This window comes from Argopecten irradians, chromosome 16, assembly GCF_041381155.1.
Source record: "Argopecten irradians isolate NY chromosome 16, Ai_NY, whole genome shotgun sequence".
NCBI classification, from domain to species: domain Eukaryota; kingdom Metazoa; phylum Mollusca; class Bivalvia; order Pectinida; family Pectinidae; genus Argopecten; species Argopecten irradians.
In genome coordinates this window covers 13,406,214-13,427,830 of record NC_091149.1, presented here as the reverse complement: position 1 = coordinate 13,427,830, position 21,617 = coordinate 13,406,214, and the positions used below count along the sequence as shown (strand labels likewise).

General features: G+C 34.3%; 1 protein-coding gene across 3 annotated transcripts in view; it reads left to right on the top strand.

Moving 5' to 3' along the window:
* Positions 1–20,777, top strand: part of LOC138311197 (collagen alpha-3(VI) chain-like) — a 33,464-nt gene extending 12,687 nt beyond the window's left edge. The window contains exons 7-21 of one of the 3 annotated variants that reach the window (XM_069252676.1): positions 129–218; positions 571–1,152; positions 1,523–1,546; positions 2,378–2,947; positions 3,394–3,456; positions 5,151–5,723; positions 5,967–5,984; positions 7,544–8,110; positions 8,930–8,953; positions 10,455–10,484; positions 14,736–14,780; positions 16,069–16,298; positions 17,935–18,271; positions 20,085–20,210; positions 20,638–20,777. In XM_069252676.1, the coding sequence (XP_069108777.1) occupies positions 129–218; positions 571–1,152; positions 1,523–1,546; positions 2,378–2,947; positions 3,394–3,456; positions 5,151–5,723; positions 5,967–5,984; positions 7,544–8,110; positions 8,930–8,953; positions 10,455–10,484; positions 14,736–14,780; positions 16,069–16,298; positions 17,935–18,271; positions 20,085–20,203 (3,272 nt within the window). In that variant the 3' untranslated portion in view covers positions 20,204–20,210; positions 20,638–20,777. The remainder of the gene's footprint in view (positions 1–128; positions 219–570; positions 1,153–1,522; positions 1,547–2,377; positions 2,948–3,393; positions 3,457–5,150; positions 5,724–5,966; positions 5,985–7,543; positions 8,111–8,929; positions 8,954–10,454; positions 10,485–14,735; positions 14,781–16,068; positions 16,299–17,934; positions 18,272–20,084; positions 20,211–20,637) is intronic. The other 2 variants (XM_069252677.1, XM_069252678.1) reach the window with 2 other exon arrangements.
* Positions 20,778–21,617: the final 840 nt, after the last annotated feature.

The following is a 21,617-nucleotide window of genomic DNA, read 5'->3' as shown; positions in this document are numbered from 1 at the left end:
TTACCATGTTTAACGTTATTTCCAACTACCAATTAATTTATATAGATAATTTTAATTTATATAGATATTTTTTTCATACTTATATACATCATAGTTTGTTAAAGTGTTGTTTCCATGATTAACGTTAGTTCCAACCACCACGCCAACAACCACCACGACAACGACAACACCAGCGCCTACCACAACTACGCCTATTCCTACAACTACCATCCCTCCGGGCAAGTAACCAGCTTTCTCTGGAATCACTTGTATCGCGCCCCTCTCATAATCACAACTCGAAACTAAGATATCCGAAGTTTCGTTATGCCGTTAGGTGTCCTTGGTTAATCTCATCTCAACATATTAGCTATTTTATTATTCGATTAAAAACCGCAAAAATAATCACTTCGCCAAAAAGATTATAACAAAATCAAAAAAGTAAAAAAAAAAACCTTAAAACTAATTGATAATAATGTCTAAATATGAAATTCGATTATCCTGAAATAGTTTTTCAAAATACCCTCGGATAAGTGCATCCATAAGTTATACGTCTAATTATAATTAGATATTTTCGTATTTTATTATAAATAGCCTGCAGCAAGATTGTAGCGGATGTCCTGTTTCTGGTGGACTCCTCAAACAGCGTTACTAGTGATAGGTTTGAAACTGAGAAAAACTTCACATCTCAAGTCATTAACCAATTCACAATTGGACCTGATGACGTCCAAATCGCGTATGTGACATTCGAAACTGTTGTCCATAGCCAGTTCATGTTTAATACGTACAATAACTCAGATGACGTCATTGATGCCGTCATGGCAACTAACTATACCCCGGGCAACACCTATACTGACGAGGCTTTGAAATATGCACGTGAGCAAGTATTTACACCACAAAATGGTGACAGACGGGATGTCTCGGATATAATCATACTTATGAGTGATGGCGAACCGACCCTACCAGATAACACCAGAAATGAAGCGGACCTCATTAAGGCTAATAATGTAACCATAGTAACGTTTGCTATTTCCGGCGAGAATTCCCCAGGGTTTGCAGAGTTACAGGAAATTGCGTCACCAACGTTTGCCGTGAATACGTCATTTACGGGGCTTGTATCCAAGGTGACAGGCTTAGCTGACGTCATTTCTAGCCTCTCACTTTGTCCAACAACCGGTATGTTATACATAAGACCGACAGGCTTTGTACTTTTTGCAATTTTTTTTGTAAATTAAAAACTTCCTAATATTCCATATTTACATGTATCACGTTAGGTGTTTTTTCTGAATAATTAAAAACCTAAAATAAAATATCAATAATATTTTAAGCAATTAAAATGAGAATCTCTTATTTTACAGTCAGTGACTACCGTTACGCCGTTTATTTTCGCAATAATAATAGGAATTAGATAAATGTATTTATCACATGAATCCATTAAAGTTAATATAAATACAAATAAATAATCACAAATAAACTTATTTATCTCTTGATTCCAGTGAAACTAATATAAATACAAATAAATTAGCACAGATAAATGCTTTTTCAGTTCCTCCAACCACTACAGTAAAACGCAAGTATTTTCCATATGTTTGCTTCTTAAAATTGATCGATACGTGCTTTTCGGGAAGAATTGCTTTATAAACTTGTCATTTCAGCGTAAGGAAAGAGTGGCACGGATATTTCAATAGACATTGCTTCTGCTTTACTTGGAATAATATTTTAAAACGCTCTCTGATTTATTTGCATGGATATGGATTTAAAGCTTAAAATACCAATTATATTTTGATTGTGTATTAAGGTGGGGTAATACAATTAACATTTTAATTGTGTTTTAATTTGAATATGCTGTGTTTGCCATCTTATAAAATCAGCTTTATGTAAATATACATGTATTTACATTTTAATGATCATTAAAAATAATTCAAAGATACTCAAACGCCGACAGAGCATAAATGAGACTCATCATTTGAAAAATTAATTGGTGTTTAATCATGTCTATACATGTCTAATTAACACAAAAAGCCATATAAAATAATTTATTTTGCTTTTAGGGCATGCGCTATCAGTACTTCATATCATATAGGACACGGTGACACTCTTTCCACGGAATTTGTGCGGGACGCCATAAATTGTTTTTATTATTTTTATTTTGAAAAATCGTACAATGATGCGTTTAAACTTTTCAATAGTGGTAATGGTGTTAAAAACTTTATGTCAGCGGCGGAGCATATTTAAATATTATGAAGAAGTCTCTAGATTCGTCTATCATGTCTCGTACTGTATCGTGTAAACATTATTTCATCGTGCGATTTAAATTTATTATGCATTACCGCAATGGTCTTGGCTTTGCTTTTTGGCGGGAAAAAACAAACCATCTCAGAATGTGACGTCACAATTGCAGCGTGTTATGCCCCTGAAGCGGACATTGTCTTCTTGATGGATTCCTCTAACAGCCTTGGACCAGACAACTGGGACAAAGAGAAACAATTTGTGATGGACCTGATCAGTAACCTTGATGTTGGTGCTGATGCCATGCAGATCAGCGTGGTCACATTTGAATCTAACCCAAAGCTTCAATTCTACCTAAACGATTATCAGAGTAAAGATGACGTGCTGGCAGCTGTAAGTAACATAACCTTCCACACAGGAAATACCATGACTGGGAAAGCTTTACAATTCGTCAACGATGTCGTCTTCGTCGACAGTGCGGGTGACCGTCCCAACGCCAATAATATACTGGTCCTTCTATCCGATGGCGAATCTAGTGACTCCACATTAGCTCTAGAGCAGGCAGAGCTGCTGAAAAACGAGAGCGTGAAGATCTTCGTTGTTGGTGTTGGACTTGATGCTGACGGAAAATCCGAGGCAGAGGCAATTGCCACTGACTTAAACCATGTCTTCGAGACGCCAGATTTTTTCGACCTGTCTTCGCTACAATTAGAAATTGAACTTACAGAGATCGACTGTAATAGTGAGTTTTGTTTTCTTCTTTATTTCTCTCTCTGTCTTTCCTTTTTTGTTTATAAACAGTTGAAATCAAACTGTTGTGTTCATTTTGAAAGTCTCCGATCTCTTATCAAAATCATTCATTTAGTTTTCATTTGAGAATATTATATAGGTTATTAAGCCGATATTTTAGTACCACTTGTTTCCAATGATTGGGGTCAATTGCTTTTATATACTTTTTTCTGCTTGTTATAATTTGGCCTTTACCAAACGTTTCTAAAGAAACTGTTCAGTTCAATTTTATTTCAGAGCAAGATTAACAATTTTATTTTCTTTCACTTCTTCTCTAGTTGTCCATATTTACAACTCAAGGACATGATTCATATGTGTTCTACGTACCTCTTTCAAAATTGATTTTGTAATATACTAGTATTTACCTCATATCAAAACTAGCTCTGTTGTTTATTTCAGCCACCACATTGCCACCGGTAACAACTGTTCCAACAACAACTCCAACAACAACTCCAACTCCAGGCAAGTACCGGAAACGACGTCACAGAGACCGGAAGGCAACCGTATCATTTTAAATAATTGTATAGTTAAATAAGTAAGATGTAATTAATTCGCGTTTACACCGTATAAGGTAAACTTTGAACATTCATGTTTAAAACACACTGACAGTTTATTTTTACAATACCATATATTTTGCTTTCTTTTATAACTGTTCTTGTTATTGAGATATGTTTGATGTTGTAATGTATATATAACGTTAAAGTGAATAGTCGGGCAAGGAAAACCAGTCTAAATGCGTTCATTGGCCTTCCAAAAGTTCTCACATATTAATACGACGGTCAAGTTCTGTTTAGTTTCCCAGTTCAGACCGTTAAAGTAAAGAAAAGTTGAAAGCATTGAAAGCGAGGCTGCGTGGAAATGTAACCACGGACATAGTGAGCCGGGAGGACGTTTTATAATTTCCATACTTTAAATCAATTTCTTCGTACGCAGACAGATTTTGACGAGAGATTTTATTTTTCCATTTCATAAGAAGTTATACGGGATACATTCACACCATTTTTACCGACTTTAGCCATCCTTGCCCGACTGTTCACTTTAATGTGTTGATATAAGTGTCCAGGTTATATCTTTTATAAAATACGTAATAATTATCCCTTCTTTCGGATATGTGCAAATGAATCGTTGTGCTTTTGATGTTTTGCAGATGTTCAATATTATTATGCTGCTTTGGCAAACATCCGTTTGCTTCACAGTGCAATATATTGTTTAAAAAATGACATTTTAAGGTGATGGAGCTTGAAGTTTATGACTCAGTAATGGTTTTCAAGACATACACGACTTTTGACAAATACGAACACGTCTTACATATAACTGAAAGGAGACTGATAAACAAAGATCTTTCTACCATGTAAATTAATTTCAAGAGTACCACGTACCAATTTGCTTTTCATCGACAAGTAAAAAAATGTTGCTTTGATGCCACAAATGCGTATCAACAAACAATAGCAACAGTTTTTAGCATAATCAAATACAATCATTTGATAGAAGGAGATATTTGTTAAATTTGAAAAAAAAGAAGATTTTTCATATGTTGCTTGCAAACAAAATAACATCGGCTTTTCGCATTTAAAGTTGGCCTTGTGGGGGTTGCTTTAATCATCAGTGGAACAAATGTTACACTGCATTGAGTAAAGTGCTTTAAGCATATTTAAGTGACTGTTTGGGGGTTGCCTTAAGCAATATCTGGGCAAATATTGCATTGGCTGCATACAGTTACACGCATGGTATAATGAAAGCTTTCATCAGAACAAAGCTTAACAATTTAATGAAATGAGATACTTTATGAATTCGAAAAAACAGCAATTAATGATATTTATTTTGCAAATTTTGCTTGCAAATAGCCTATGCTTGTCACGCATAAAGTCCGTCTACAAGTTCCTATAATCCTATATCAACACTGCATACAGTATTAAAAGAGCTTTTATCACAATGAATCATACTTTTTTGCGTCCTAAAAAGAGACATTAACAGCATTCATTTGGTAAATGTTGCTTTTATAAATAACCTCGGCTTTTCCCGTCCAATAATTGCCTAGAGTGTTATGACGAAGAACAAACATTAGGAATATGTGGAGAAAATGAATGTCATAAGAAAGTTTTTTCAGACACAGCTTAGTTGCAATAAAATATCATCTTGCTATCTATCTATGACAGATTGTGATCAGAGACGGGCTGATATCATCTTTGTACTGGATTCCTCTAACAGTGAGGGACTTGCAAACTTCAACATGCAGCTTGACTTTGTTAAAAACTTTAGCCGACAGGTCCAGATCGGTCCCGATCATGTCCTAATAGGCGTTGTGACATTCGAATCACGAGAGTATAACGAATTCGATCTGAATGAAAACCTGGATTCTGCTGATCTGATAAATGCCATTAGCAGTATCACATATAAACCAGGTAACACTTTTACTGGTAAAGCATTAGCACTGGTAAACAACCATAGTCTCTCAGCTGATGCTGGTAACAGGGCAGACGCAAACGATATCGTAATTGTCATGACTGACGGCCAGTCAACAGACCGGAACGAAACACTGGAGGAAGCTGCCCTGCTCAAGTCCGCGTATCCGGACCTCGATGTGTTCGCCATAGGGATTGGAGCCAGTGTGGATAAAGCAGAGTTGGATGCCATTGCCACCGACGGCGCCAATAACGTCTTCTTGGCGCCGAACTTCCAGTTTATTGCAAATATCCTGCCACTGCTAGGCAACAGCACGTGTTTTCCAAGTATGTCTCAAATGCATTTATTATTGATGTTATACACCTAAAGATGAAGTCAAAGATTATAGACTAAATTGCCATTTGGAGCTATTTAATGTAATGAGTTGGCATACAATTCTAAGCAATTTGCTCCAAGCAATCAATTTAATTTAGTATTACATTAGAATCTGCAATACAGTATCGTACTGTATTTTTATATAAAAAAATACATTCTTCAAAACGCATCACGTGGATTGCTTTCTGTTATAGCTGAGACAACTGGTTCCGGTACGTATATTTCACGCATTGCTTGATGCGAAAAAAACGTTATCGCTTTCCATATAAATGTATGTAAAAAAGAGTGGATCTTTAGTTTCTTCATCATAATAATATAGTACTATGCTTTCGCATTTATTTGCTTAAACTGTTCCACAGTTGCATATATGTTTGCTTATGGAATATCTTCACATGGGGCCATGACAAAGGGCAATGCTGCTTCATATACAGCTTTGATATGGCATTAAGACCTCCAAGGAGTATAATGGTATGCGTTCAATGTCACACGGGTGCATTCTTGACATAGCCTGGGCATATATCAACAAAGGGAATACCCTTGCTTTCATGCTTCAAAAAGTTTAGGACCAAATTTATTGGACATTTTATCTCAAACCGTCAAGTATGAGTGTTGCAATTAATTGCAGTCGACGGCTTAGATTCATGTGACAAGCAATAAAAGCTAAGAAGGAATGCCAAAAACTCTTGGATACAATTTGGAGTCTGGAGGAAAGATATACTTCAAATAGATTAATTCTGTTTTGTTCCTGAAAATGTTACTTGTTTGCCTTGCTTCCTGCTTTGTTTCCAAACGGCTTATCAAGTTCGAAAAACATGGATGGCATTGTGATTAAATTACCAGCTTCATTTCCAGCTTCAAATGTCGGGGTTCTTATAATTACCCTGAATATAAATTGATGTTTTCATAACAGTAAAACTATCAAGCGTGGATACCTGCAGTATTGTAGCGAACACCCTAACCATGCATTACTCTTAGCTTTGGGATAGAATATTCTCTGGTATGGAGAAGGTTTTGGCCGTTGCAAACCAGAGCTCACAACAATGTTGGTATCCTGTCCGATTTAATACTCCGAATTCGAGGAATGGGACGACTGGTTCGCTGGTTCTATGATGTGCTTGGTGTTTACATTGGTATCTTGCTGTCACGTACAACTACATATGTAGGTTACCGCATTAGCAGCTGTCAGAACAAGCAAACTAATGCAAATCTAGGCCAAAAGAAAAACAAACGCTTGCTTAAAGTTGCATACACATGAATGATAAACATTTCGTCGGGCTTGATTAATCCTGTGTTTGGGATGCGAATTACTACAGATGTATATTGAGTACACATACTACGCAGTCATCTGCTTTTGCACACTACTATTTGACACAATGAATGCTGCTTTTAACTGGAAAATTGAGACGTATTCGTCTTGTATCTTTGAGCTGACCGCTTCGACAAGCTGAAGCTGAACACGACACAGGAACTGCTTTGCATATATTGACAGTGCTTTGGGCATTGAACAATTCTAAGGAAAATAATGGAACGAAATGATGTGTCAAGAACATTTTTATGATCATTATGAGCGTGAAAGAGATATACAGAGTTATATAACAAGAAACAATAGAATCACAAGAAATACTATTTTCATTTCTGCTTAATGGAGAAAAGGGAAAGAAAAAGATAATAACTTTCTGAAGTGATTAATGGAGATGTTAGGCGTCTTCGGTTCATTCAGTATTGAAATGTCTTGGAATGAAATATTGAAATGTGTTGTTCTTTCATATAGACTGCGACAACAAAATGGCAGATGTGGTTTTCTTACTTGATTCGTCAACAACGGAAGGACAAGAGAATTTCCAGAAACAGCTCCAGTTTATCAATCTGTTCGCTGATTTAGTAAACATTGACGTAAACCATGTCCTTATCAGTGTGATAACCTTCTCCTCTAACCCTACCACCCAGTTCTACCTGAACGCGTACCCAAATCGATACGCTCTGAAACAAGCAGTAATGAACATACCATTTGTTCCCGGAAATACCTTCACGGATTACGCTCTAAAACTAGCACGAGAGAACAGCTTCCTTCCTGAAAATGGCGGTCGACCGGGGGTTGAGAATGTGATCATTCTCCTGACAGATGGAGGGTCGACAGATCCGAACGCAACAGTTAGTGAGGCTGAACTTGTTCACAATTCTACAGACAACATTACGGTTTACACCATAGGAATCGGTTCAAACGTTGACAAGACAGAATTAGAAGTGATAGCAACGGACGATAACTCCACATTTTTTGTGGATGATTTCGCCGGTCTTAACGGCGTAGTTAATGCAATAGGAAAGGCATTTTGTAATGGTAGGTAGTGAATATAGTTCTGGGTCTTACAGCTTCAACCAATTCTGAAAAAAGAAGACACTGTCAAAGCATTATAAATGTATCTAAACTGAACAAAATATAACACTTTTCAAAACTCAATTACTGAATAGATTGTGTTATACATGTAGTTGTTGTAAATTACACATAAGTAAATTTGAATTGTACATTTGATATATGATAAGTGCATGCATTTTCCTTAAATGTATTGATCTAAATTTTGAAGTAATTCATAGTTTTTTTTTATTTTATCAACAACTATTTTTCGTTTTTATGATAAATATGACTTTTTGAACAATCGAAAATGGCGCGAAAAACTGTAATCATCATGACGTCACATTTGAAACATATCTGTTTACAAGCGTTTGTGATAATCCGCTACGCGGATTCAGCTTGCAAGCAATTCTTGTTCATATAGTCTAAAACTTTGAATCGTGGCAATGAAATTTTGTTTTATAAATCGTCGTGTGCATTGATATACGACGAAGTTACATCAACTGAATGCACTATCGTTACTTGTTTATCTCTCATACAGATGACAATATCTATACATGCAATCAGGTTTAAGTTTTCAAGTAGCTAGATATTATTATTTTTTCTTTTTGATATCGCACATTATGTACATTTTTCTTAAAGTATCAAACATTTTACGATACTATTGAATAGAGAGAGATATTTTATAAATAACGTTACAATTTGTCCCACAAAGATCAAAATTTGAGATGAAATTATTTTCTTGTTGATACATATTTTTTTTCTAATCAATTTCTGATAAGTGTTCCCTTTAATATATCATTTCAGCCACGACAACCACGATTGAGCCAGGCAAGTGGCTTTTTATTCTTACAAAAAAAAACCAAATAACCCAATGTGCTGTTTAATGCATATATAATTCTAGGTTACTTTAAGTCTTTTTATGTTTTGTGTGTGGATAGCGAACGGAAATCAAAGCCTGAATGAAATGTGAGCTATATTCATCAACATGAATACCTTCCGGTTTTTGTCTCATTAAAAACAGCCAGATTTTATTAAACAAATATGCTTGATTCTTTTGCCGCTGTAAATCATACTTTTTCATCTGATAGTATGGTATCTAAAAATAAGCATTGCTTTGCTTTTATTCACAATGAACTACGAACAGCCATATGCTTCCTTCTCAAGTATTTATAAATTAAGCTTAGCTGCAAAAGACGCATAACTAACATGACACAAATTCGGTAGGTACAGCAATGCTTCCTGCAGAACAGCTTTTCTTTATTTTTCTTAGTATTAGTTTGAATGCATCCTTACAACCAATATAGAAGTATCCACCAGCACGCTAAGATATAAACCTCAATATACTCGTTCATTATTTCATATTCATTAAGACATTGTTTTAGTTTTTTTACCGATTTTATTTTAAAACAATATAATTATGTTTTTGCGCTCCATGAAAAAATCAATCAAAAAGTTCATCGAATAATTTTACTTGTAAAAGTTTTATTTTATGTTATAAATGTTCACTTTGTATGTCATGTAATTAAATGAATATATTTAAAATATTTATATAACTATCTGAATATATTTAAAATATTTATATAACTACCTGAATATATTTAATATATTTATATAACTATCTGAATATATTTAATATATTTATATAACTATCTGAATATATTTAATATATTTATATAACTATCTGAATATATTTAATATAATTATCTAATTATATATTTGTTCATCATTAAAATTTCAATCATAACGTTTATGCTATTTTGCTACACGTAGGTTTTAATGGCCATGCATGTGTACCTTTATATGTTTAGTACATTAAATAAAATATTCAACATAATTATTATTTAATTACATATTATCATGTAAGATTCAAACAAAACGTTAATCGAATAATTTACTATATATAGTTTTTTAGTGGTCATACATGATCACTTTTATATTTATATTTATAAGTAATTAAATGAATATATTTAATATACATGCATTCATATGTTATTATCTTATTATATATTTGGGCATCATGAAATTTTCCATCAAAACAATCATAGAATAATTTTACTGCTTAAAGTCTTTTTAATGGTCATATATGATTGACTTTTACATACTTTTGATTAAATGAGTATAGATATATATATATGTATTTTTTCATTTCAAAATATTTTATTGATAATACAAGAATTGTAAATATAATTACAATATCGATCATAAAATAGTATAGTATTTACAAATGGATCGGACAACAGGCAAAACCTATACTTATCCTTTCCAAAATATATTAAATATATTTATATAAAAACATTTTTGTAATTGAAGAAATTTGTTGTCATTGTAGCACCAACAACATCAACTGAGATCCCACGAAGTAAGTATCCTGTCTTTACAGAGTTGTCTGTCCTTGTTCATGCATTAATTGGGACGCCATCAATTTGTGAGGGGAAACTTTTTAATGAAAATATTACGTTAGGGTCATAAAGATCATAACGAAACAATCAATTCCTGTAAGCAAGGACATATTATTTTTGTTGGTAATTCAGGGCATGTAAAAAATCATGTTTGTAATAACCAATGATTTATAAGTGATACCTTCAGAACAGAATCTCTAACCATTGCTCAGCCATTTTTCTTCAAAGGTAAACGACGTAAATTGTGAACATTTTCAAATGATTTGTTCAATCGAATATCGATGAAAGCTTTACTACATACAAAAAGGCATACCGTAACATTTTTGAAAGATCCTTTATTATCTTTGTTATATATATATATATAATGGAATTTGTGAAGACAAAATAGTTCAAAGGGTTCATTAGTATTGAAAATAAGAATTTAGCGTCGTTTACCATTTTACATACCTTTGTCGTTGTCGCAAAAAATGGCAAACTTTAAATGATAAATGAGTTATACACAACATTTACATTGTTCCGTTTGTAGTAAAGACTTACAAAAAAGAGATTATTAAACCAGTTCAAGAAAGACTTCATTAGTAAATGCAGTAACGCTTGCTAAAGCGTAACATTTTATTTTGATTGTCATTCTATATTTGCATATTACAGAGTTGTCTACCCTTGTGGGTAGGTATCGATTGTTACATCATGTGTTTACGAGTGTAACGCCATACTAGGCCATGGGCTAGGAGGGTCCCACATGCACCCCCCCCCCAAACCTCCGAACCAATATTTTTCTTAACCCTTATGACCCACTGATCACAAATCAAAATGTTAACATTGCATAAGTTGGGATGAACTTCCGGTTATGACGTCATCAAGATGGCCGCCATCTCAAATTTCACTAAAAAATGAAAAATAGTCATAACATTGACATTTTTCAACCGAAGTAGACAAATGAGGTATCAAAATGACCACAATAGAACACTAAAAACATATCAGGACCAAATAACCAAATATATGTAGTGATTTTTACGCAGGAAGTGAAAAAATAGGATTTTAAGTTCAAAAATGGTAATTTTTTAGTAAATTTTTCATATTTTGCTTGACGCAACAAAAACGTTTTCCAACCGCAAACTATTATTTCTAATTAGTTTTTTTGTCCACTAATAAATCAGTTTAAACAAAAACAAGAAAAAAACAATGTTAACATTGTATAAGTTCCGGTTATGACGTCATCAAGATGGCCGCCATCACGAATTTCACTAAAAAATGAAAAATATTCATAACATTGACATTTTTTAACTGAAGAAGACAAATGAGGTATCAAAATGACCACAATAGAACAACAAATACATATCAGGACCAAATCATCCAATATATGAAGCAATTTGTACGTAGGAAATGAAAAAATAAGATTTTAAACTCAAAAATGGTAATTTTTCAGCAAATTTTTCATATTTGTCTTCATGCAGCAAAAATGTTTCCCAACAATTATTATTGATCGTAATCAGTTATTTGATCTCTTGTCAATCAGTAAAAACAACAACAAAATATATAGAAATGCAAAAGATAATTATTGTTATACCATCATTTGGTTTACAAAGCATTACCGTTTGCGTATACAGGTCATATGATAGTGTATTTTTCCCAACCCGCCGAGACTACGGTTTCCTGGTGTCTTAGAATTTCCTGAATATAATAGTGGCTATTGAAAATTTAAATCTTAACAAAAAATTTTAGGTTGGCTGAATATCTAAGTTGGACTTCAAAATATTTCACTTTCATGTTCGAAATGTTGTACACTAGTAGCATCTCAAACTGAATTATTACAGCTAAATGCCAACTAATAGCTATATGGTATCAAATTAAAACTGAAGTAATTCTGTCATACCTTAAATACCATGACACTTTCCGAAACGTTTTGTGCCTTTTAGAATGAGCACATCCAGTGTTATTTCCTGTGTATAACGTCAGGAAATGTCAGATGGCTACTTAACAGTGTCACATATTTCTTTCACTAGTACTTTGTCTTCGATAGCGATGAGCTGATGAGCTGATATGACATTACATTACCGGATTACCATCGTGGTTGTAGCTTGTCAACTGTCCATGGCCAGAGTTAACATAAGAAACATCAGTGTCAGGGATGTAGGAGCTCTTCCTGTTTCCAACCTAGTGATTCAAATATCGTATATGATGTTACAGACTATCAGATCCACATTCTGCGAAGGTTTCAGCTGATTCTCCTTATTTTGTATAAAGCACAATTCCTCATCCCTCAGTGACCGTAGATGGCACAGGTGGATTCTTTGAGGTCATAAATGAGGTCTGCAGTGAAGTTCCACTATTTGCCAAGTCTGAAAAGCTCTGTAGAAAATTTTATTTCTGGAGAGTCTTCAATGGTCTCTTTACGCATACACCAGATGTGACACAACCAGCACCTTCAAGGGAGTGGGAAAAGTCTGACCAATGAAAAACATTTAACATTAATGGCCTCATTAATGACCTCGATGATATCACCTGTGCCATTTATGGGCGCACGAGGGTCCACTAGATTAATGAATGGTACTTCATACAAATTATGGAGCTATGTGCTAAGGAGAACCAATTCCACCATTCGAATAATGTGGATCTGGTGTAGTTTCCATTATGCCGAAGAAGTCTGGAACAGTATATACGATATGTTAGAATCTGAGGGAGATCCCACATCTCTGAACCTATTGTTCCTGATATGAACTCTGGCCAAGGATGGGTTATGAAAGATGACAGGCTAGAACAACACTGGTAATGTACTGTCACATCAGCTCATCGACATTGAAGACAACGCTATGGCTTTCGACGAATTTGAAACTAATATCTCGATTATTCTGATAATTTGGACTAGCTAGCTACCAGCTACCAGACATGCCGAGTCTCTTCAGTGGATGATAGAGCAGTGAGGTGAGAAAGCACGCACAATGATAATGGTTATGATTAAGAACCACTGAAAGAAATATGTGACACTGTAGTAACCATCTAACATTTTGCCTATGCTATGCATAGGAAATAAACAATGAATGTTCTCATTTTCAAAGACACAAACGTTCTGGAAAATGATATAAACAGAAACACAGGCTTAGGTTACATTTGTTACTCTATCAGTAGGTGTTGTGTTGTAATAATTACCAGCGGTTTCAAGTTCGAAAAATAGCATATGCCCATTATACGCACCTGGTGATGTTTTGTAATCCTAATGAGGGTATAACAATAATTATCTTTTGCATTTCTATATATTTTAATTTTTGTTGGTTGATTACGAATAATGATTTGTTGTTGGGAAACATTTTTGCTGCATGAAGACAAATATGAAAAATTTGCTGAAAAATTACCATTTTTGAGTTTAAAATCTTATTTTTTCATTTCCTACGTACAAATTGCTATATATATTGGATGATTTGGTCCTGATATGTACTTGTTGTTCTATTGTGGTCATTTTGATATCTCATTTGTCTACTTCAGTTGAAAAATGTCAATGTTATGAATATTTTTCATTTTTAGTGAAATTCGTGATGGCGGCCATCTTGATGACGTCATAACCGGAACTTATACAATGTAAACATTGGGGTTTTTCTTGTTTTTGTTTAAACTGATTTATAAGTGGACAAAAACTAATTAGAAATAATAGTTTGCGGTTGGAAAACGCTTTTGCTGCGTCAAGCAAAATATGAAAAATTTATTAAAAAATTACCATTTTTGAACTTAAAATCCTATTTTTTCACTTCCTGCGTAAAAATCACTACATATATTTGGTTATTTGGTCCTGATATGTTTTTAGTGTTCTATTTTGGTCATTTTGATACCTCATTTGTCTACTTCGGTTGAAAAATGTCTATGTTAAGACTATTTTTCATTTTTTTAGTGAAATTTGAGATGGCGGCCATCTTGATGACGTCATAACCGGAAGTTCATCCCAACTTATGCAATGTTAACATTTTGATTTGTGATCAGTGGGTCATAAGGGTTAAGAAAAATATTGGTTCGGAGGTTTGGGGGGGGGGTGCATGTGGGACCCTCCTAGCCCATGGCCTATACCTTCCGTAGAAAACGACGTGAATTGAACTCACAAAATAATGACGCAACAATTAATACCTCCCCGCAAGGGAGCTAACTCTGTAATATGCAAAGACGGAATATGTTTACTTTTGATTTTTTTTAGATAATAATTTACTCTTGTACTTTATCTCCTATAGCAACTGCCCCAATTACGGCACCAACAATTCCTAACCTCCCGACTCGTAAGTACAGAAAGGCAATTTAATCAGAAGAAGGTAGATTAAGAAATTGATTTTAATTGAGCTTTATCAACCTGATGGCTTATTCTAAAATAATGTTGATATAACGTCTGATTTGATTGGATTATTTTCATATAATGCATGTTAGATTTATAGACATTTATGACGTTGTTGTCGTGACATTGAAACCGGTAAACTGTTACTGTCAGATGTCAATCTTACGTCATTGACAGTATAAACAAATGAACATATTAGAAGTTTATCAAACACACAATGGATTGCAGTTAGTAACAATTTCGTCAGTTTTTCAAAATACTGTTAGGCCTATCGGGGTATCGGTTGACAAACTGGACTTGGTACAACAGATTCCGATCACGACTAAACTATAAGATTTTATACAACACTCGTTGATAGTCCTGTGCTTTTTGTAGCTTTGAAAACATTATGTCAATCCCAAAATATCCATTCGAAAATATCGTCAGCCTCAACTTTGTGAATTAGGCCAATCGATCGTGGAGCAAACTTCACAACGATTTCGGCCGTTTCGTAGATGTTAGAAGCAAAAAATATAAGATTCGATAAAACACAAAATGATGCACTTGTTGCACCACATAGCAAAATCAATAATGTGATCATTTGGGAAGTGGGCGGAGTTTTTCAATATGAGAAGGTAAGGAATGGTCTGATTGGCTAATAGAAAAGAAGTGGGCGATCTTAAATTTATTTTTAGATGACGATTTTCTAAGGGAAATATGACAAGTATGCAACACTCCTGCCCAAATAATTTTAGAATAGGGATAGAATGTACATTGTGATTTTTCATGAATATACTTGAGATTACATCATGAATTGTGCCCTTTTAAACTAGACCGTCTAGTTTTAAAACGGCAAAATTCGTGATGTAATATCCTGTAGATTTATGAAAAGTGAACACATAATTATTGATTAAATGCCAATTCGTAACATCTTTTGATTCGCAACGACGAACTACGTTAAATTTGATGTGCTGAAAACGTTTCCATGAAACATTCTATATTGAAATGATTAGAGTTTATTTTGCAGCAATTGGTAATGACTCTCTGATATTTACTTCGTTATTGCGTTTTCTCTTGGAGAGTAGCTTAAATTGAGTCATTACTATAAAGTATACATAGATCGTTACCCGAGCAAAACATCACAACTATAAGAATATACTTTATTTTATGATATGTATTTATAAGCACAATTTAATTTCTTCAGTCTTCAAAGACGTTCCACTGCGAATGAACAGTATGCTAATTCATATTAACAGCTTGTGCCTATAAGAAGGTCGATATGATTTTCCTGCTCGACACCTCCAACAGTGAGGGCCCAGCTAACTTCGCTATCCAGAAGAATTTCGTTTACAACGTAGCCCAGAACTTTGATATCGGACTGAACGCGGTTCGAGTTGGCGTTGTAACCTTCGCCTCCAATGTCTTCAACCAATTCAATCTGTCTACTTATGATAACAGAGCTGATGTATTACAGTCAATCTCAAAGGTAACGTGATATAGGTATTATGGCATATTGCCAATTCATGTATTTGGCACATTGCCAATTTATCTATTTGTCATATTGTCAATCCATGTGTATGGCACATTGCCAATTCTTGTATTTGACCCATTGCCAATTCATGTATTTGTCACATTGCCAATTCATGTGTTTGATACATTGTCAATTCAGGTGTTTGGTACATTGCGAATTCATGCATTTGACACATTGCTAATTCATGTATTTGACACACTGCAAATTCATGTATTTGTCACATTGTCAATTCATCTAGTTGTCATATTGTCAAATCATGTATTTGACACATTGTCTATTCATGAATTGGTCACATTGCCAATTCATGTGTTTGACATATTGTCAATTCAGATGTTTGGTAAATTACGAATTCATGCATTTGACACATTGCCAATTCATGTATTTGTCACATTGCCAATTCATCCAGTTGTCATATTGCCAAATCATGTATTTGACATATTGTCTATTCATAAATTTGTCACATTACCAATTCCTGTATTTGTTACATTGCCAAGTCATGTAGTTGTCACATTGCAAATTCATCTATTTGTCATATTGCCAATTCATGTATTTGGCACATTGCCAATTCATGTATTTGTCACATTGCCAATTCATGTATTTGACATATTGTCAATTCAGATGATTGGTAAATTACGAATTCATGCATTTGACACATTGCCAATTCATGTATTTGTCACATTGCCAATTCATCTAGTTGTCATATTGCCAACTCATGTATTTGACATATTGTCTATTCATAAATTTGTCACATTACCAATTCATGTATTTGTTACATTGCCAATTCATGTATTTATCACATTGCCAATTCATCTATTTGTCATATTGCCAATTCATGTATTTGGCACATTGCCAATTCATGTATTTGTCACATTGCCAGTTCTTGTATTTGGCACATTGCCAATTCTTGTATTTGACACATTGTCAATTCGGGTGTTTGGTACATTGCAAATTCATGTATTGGTCACATTGCCAATTCATGTATTTGTCACAATTGCCGATTCATGTATTTGTCACATTGCCAATTCATGTATTTGGCACATTGTCAATTCATGTATTTGGCACATTGCCAATTCATGTATTTGGCACATTGCCAATTCTTGTATTTGACGCATTGTCAATTCAGGTGTTTGGTACATTGCGAATTCATGTATTTGTCACATTGCCAATTCATGTATTTGTCACATTGCCAATTTATGTGTTTGGCACATTGCCAATTCATGTATTTGGTACATAGCCAATTTAGGTTTCATTACACTTGGTCCCAGATAACTAAGCACTGTGTTTTTAAGCTCAAAAACCTCCTGCACTATAGGTGGTACTAACCGTGACTCAATTATCTTTCCTCATTGGCTATTCTATAATTCCTTAACCGTCACTGCTGTCAATTTCAAACATAACCGTGTCTTTATCATGTTTTGTGTTCTTGATACCTCAGCTTTGGTCATCATCAAAATTCCTTGCTGCGTGTTGGCGTTGCAGAGCTATGATGACCTGAGTGCAACTTCACATCGTTGTTGACTGTGTGTATATAGGTGCTGCGTTACGTTTACCTCTGTCTATAATATCGACAAATTGTGTTCGTTTTACACAGGTCCCATTCACACCAGGAAACACCATCACTGAGGCCGCCCTGAAGTTTGTCCGCGAGGAAAGTTTCACCCCTGAGGCTGGCGATCGTCCAGATGTTGGAAATGTCCTCGTGGTGTTGACCGACGGTCAGTCTACAGACAAGAACGAGACAATAGAAGAGGCCATCGCTCTCCACAACACCAGCACCAAGGTCATTTCAATCGGTATCGGCGCAGGAGTGGACGCCTCTGAAATCGTGCAAATCGCATCTGACCCATCATTGGCGTACACAGTCGCCGACTTCAACGCTCTCAAGGGAATCCAAATAGAGGTGGAAAAATCTGCTTGTGTTGACGCAAGTAAGTGGCTAACGTCTGCTTCAAAATATCAATCAATGACAGCTCCATTATGCTTTAACAAAACTCTGCTAAGATGTACATTAGGATTCCTAATGAAATCTCTATACAAACACGTGTTCGATTTCAATGTACATTTTCAATAAAGCGTGCAGTCGAATAGAAATGCTTACCAGAGATCGAGAAAATTGCTTTATATTGATCGCTAAATCGTTGTAGTTATCAGAGTTTGACTCGTTCTTACTGATGTTCCAACGAGCCCTTTTATGTTTTTTTCACTCGTATTCAATGAGTTTTAGGCTAATATCGGAATCTGCCATGTACATGTGTACGTCATTACATAGTTTGTTTGGAAATTCCATTTTGTTCTGCCTGCGCATGCGAACTCGATAGGTTTACCGCTCTGTTTATGCTCTGTGGCAAGAAGTCAGGAAACACCCTCTTATACGAGAGTAATTTTCTGTTTTTGAAAAACATGGAAACGTTGGGCATTTTTCATAAGCGGATATTTTCATAAGGATATATGCTCTATCAGTCAGCAAAGTTTGGTACTTTATGACGATAATTTTAACCCCCCCCCCCTCCCAAAGCATAATGGGACTTTAAATATTACACCTCATCCGCGATATACCCGGTTTACGATCACTGCCGTAATGCCTCGACTGCGTCATAGTAAACCTGAAGGCATTTCAGGAATAACCACAGAGACTTTTGTTAGAAGATCACAAAGCACGAAGCTTAACTTCAATGTTATTAGTACATCGTTATTTGATTCGTGCGTATGACATGGTCAGTGTCATATGTTGTAGCACATATAGCCTTCGGTTTCGCCACAGGGTGTATATATAACGAAAGTGATATAACGTCATGAATACCAAAAATGATTATACCTACATAATACATATGTTTATAAGAAATAGTTTCAGGATATTCCATGCATATTTTTTTTAACTTAATATGCACTCGCTATATATAGATATTTTGTGCTGTCCACATCAACATCAAAATGGTATTGACTTACAAAAGTTTATATTTGTTTTCTAACCCCTATGGTGATAAATAAACAAGGGAACCATTATTTGGGACCCTTTCAGATATTTTAATTTAAAAACTGTTGAAGACCCTTACTTAACACGTTACACAGCGGTTTGTAGCTTATTTGATTTATTTAAGTTGTTTGTGAACATATTAAAGAGCTTTGTACCAGCTATTAAAGATGCTCCACCGCCGACAAATGGTATTTTTCACTATAAAAACAAGATAGACAATTTAGTGTTTTTCTTCAGTTACAAAAGTTACTTGAAATGTTTGAGTTTCTAATTTTACTTCAATTTAGAAATATGAAAAATAATTAATTGCGTCCCGAAAAAAATCCTAGGCACTATATCCTATATGGAATGAAGTACTGATTGTGCATGTACTAAAGACAAAATAAATTTTAAATTGTTTTTGTGTTACATGTAGTTAAACATATATATACACGATTAAACACCAATTATCGTTCAAATAATGAATATCATTTATGCTCTGTCTCTGATGGAGCATCTTGAATTAGTGTACAGTTGTTTGTGAACATATTAAAGAGCTTTGTACCAGCTTGAATTAGTGTATTTTGTCCGTTTCAGTTGTTTGTGAACATATTAAAGAGCTTTGTACCAGCTTGAATTAGTGTATTTTGTCCGTTTCAGTTGTTTGTGAACATATTAAAGAGCTTTGTACCAGCTATTAATTAGTGTATTTTGTCCGTTTCAGTTGTTTGTAAACATATTAAAGAGCTTTGTACCAACTATTAATTAGTGAATTTTGTCCGTTTCAGTTGTTTGTGAAGACAACGAAGATTGCGAGAGTTTGGGACCAGCAGTTTGCATGCGATTTGACGGCTGGGCTAGAAAGAACTGTGCTAAATATTGTGAATATTGTAAAGTACCTCAATAAACATAAGGTAAATATGATTTAAATTATACTTATAACTCAACATATTGTATTACACAAACAATAGCAGGTTACTTTGATTTGCAGTCTCTTGTTTAATGTTTACGAGACAGCATTAATCTCGTAAAAATTCACAAAACATTACAAAATATGCCTTAAGAAACAATAGTCGTATTGAATGGAGATAAAACTGTAAGTATCAGCATACCTGGTAATTTACGACTTCAAGTAATTCGTATCCTACAGACAAATTTTTATAAAGATCCAGTGTTTTCTGGACAACATACCTAGTTTGTACGAAGGAATGCAAAAATACCAGCAACATTAATGACTGTAATAGTTCGCCAGTTTTTCTTTTTTTTTCATTTTTAAGTATAAGTTTATTCCGTTTCATGTTTCACTTAAAAAACTAAACCGGAGTTTTTATCTCTTTTCAGATAAACTAGAGGATTAAAACGAGCCATTCCATCACTGTCTAATATCCCCCTCATCTCGATTCACACGGAATGGTGACATCACCTATTTTGGTATCTTTGTAGCTGTTCAATTAAAATACACAACATTTGTTACACATACAGCGAGTGTTTGTGTTCTTATATCTCAATTCAATCTTGAAACTGAGTTGGCATACTAGTTCTTATTTTACTTATCGGTGGGAGAATTTAGGAAGAAATAATAGCTAAAATAGTGATGTATTATAAAATTTGGTACGTAGAATAGGCGAAAGTCCTCTGAACAGCTAATGTAATTAATGTGGTTAATTAACCACGGTTAATGGTTTTTCTTATATGCAATGTCTTGCGTGGACTAATGGCTTTATCTTTTATTCTACAAAAGCTTATGGAAAATTATTTGTTCTTTCTCAGGATGTGTTTGAAATATTTCTCATTTGTTTAGTTTTTGTAAAATAGATGATTACATGCAATGTGACAAAAAATTGACGTCTATATGTGCTTGATTGTTCTTACTTCATACATCCACTGTAACATATATTATCTCTTGAATTAAGCTACGGAAAATTGTACAATTATTATCTATGCTATCTATTACGAAATCTGCAAATATTTTTACGTTCACACGGAATTTAAAGAAATTTCGTTGAAACATGAAACGTGAAAATAAAATTAAAATTCTTAAAAAGTGCATGAAAAAATAGTAAACATATTATGTTTCTCAACACGTTTATCCCCCTAAACTTAACTTGTTATTGAGACGATATGTGCACTTCATGTACTTTGCGTGGCAATGAATACCAGGCGTTGATCTGACGTTGTATGCATAGGGGAAAGAGAACCTAAAACATAAAAATTTCCATAGGGAAACATTGCATATTTTGAGAAAGACTCCTTAAAGATGCTTACATCGCTGAAAAATGATATTTTTCAGTCAAAAATAGAAGCAGACGAGTAAATAATTT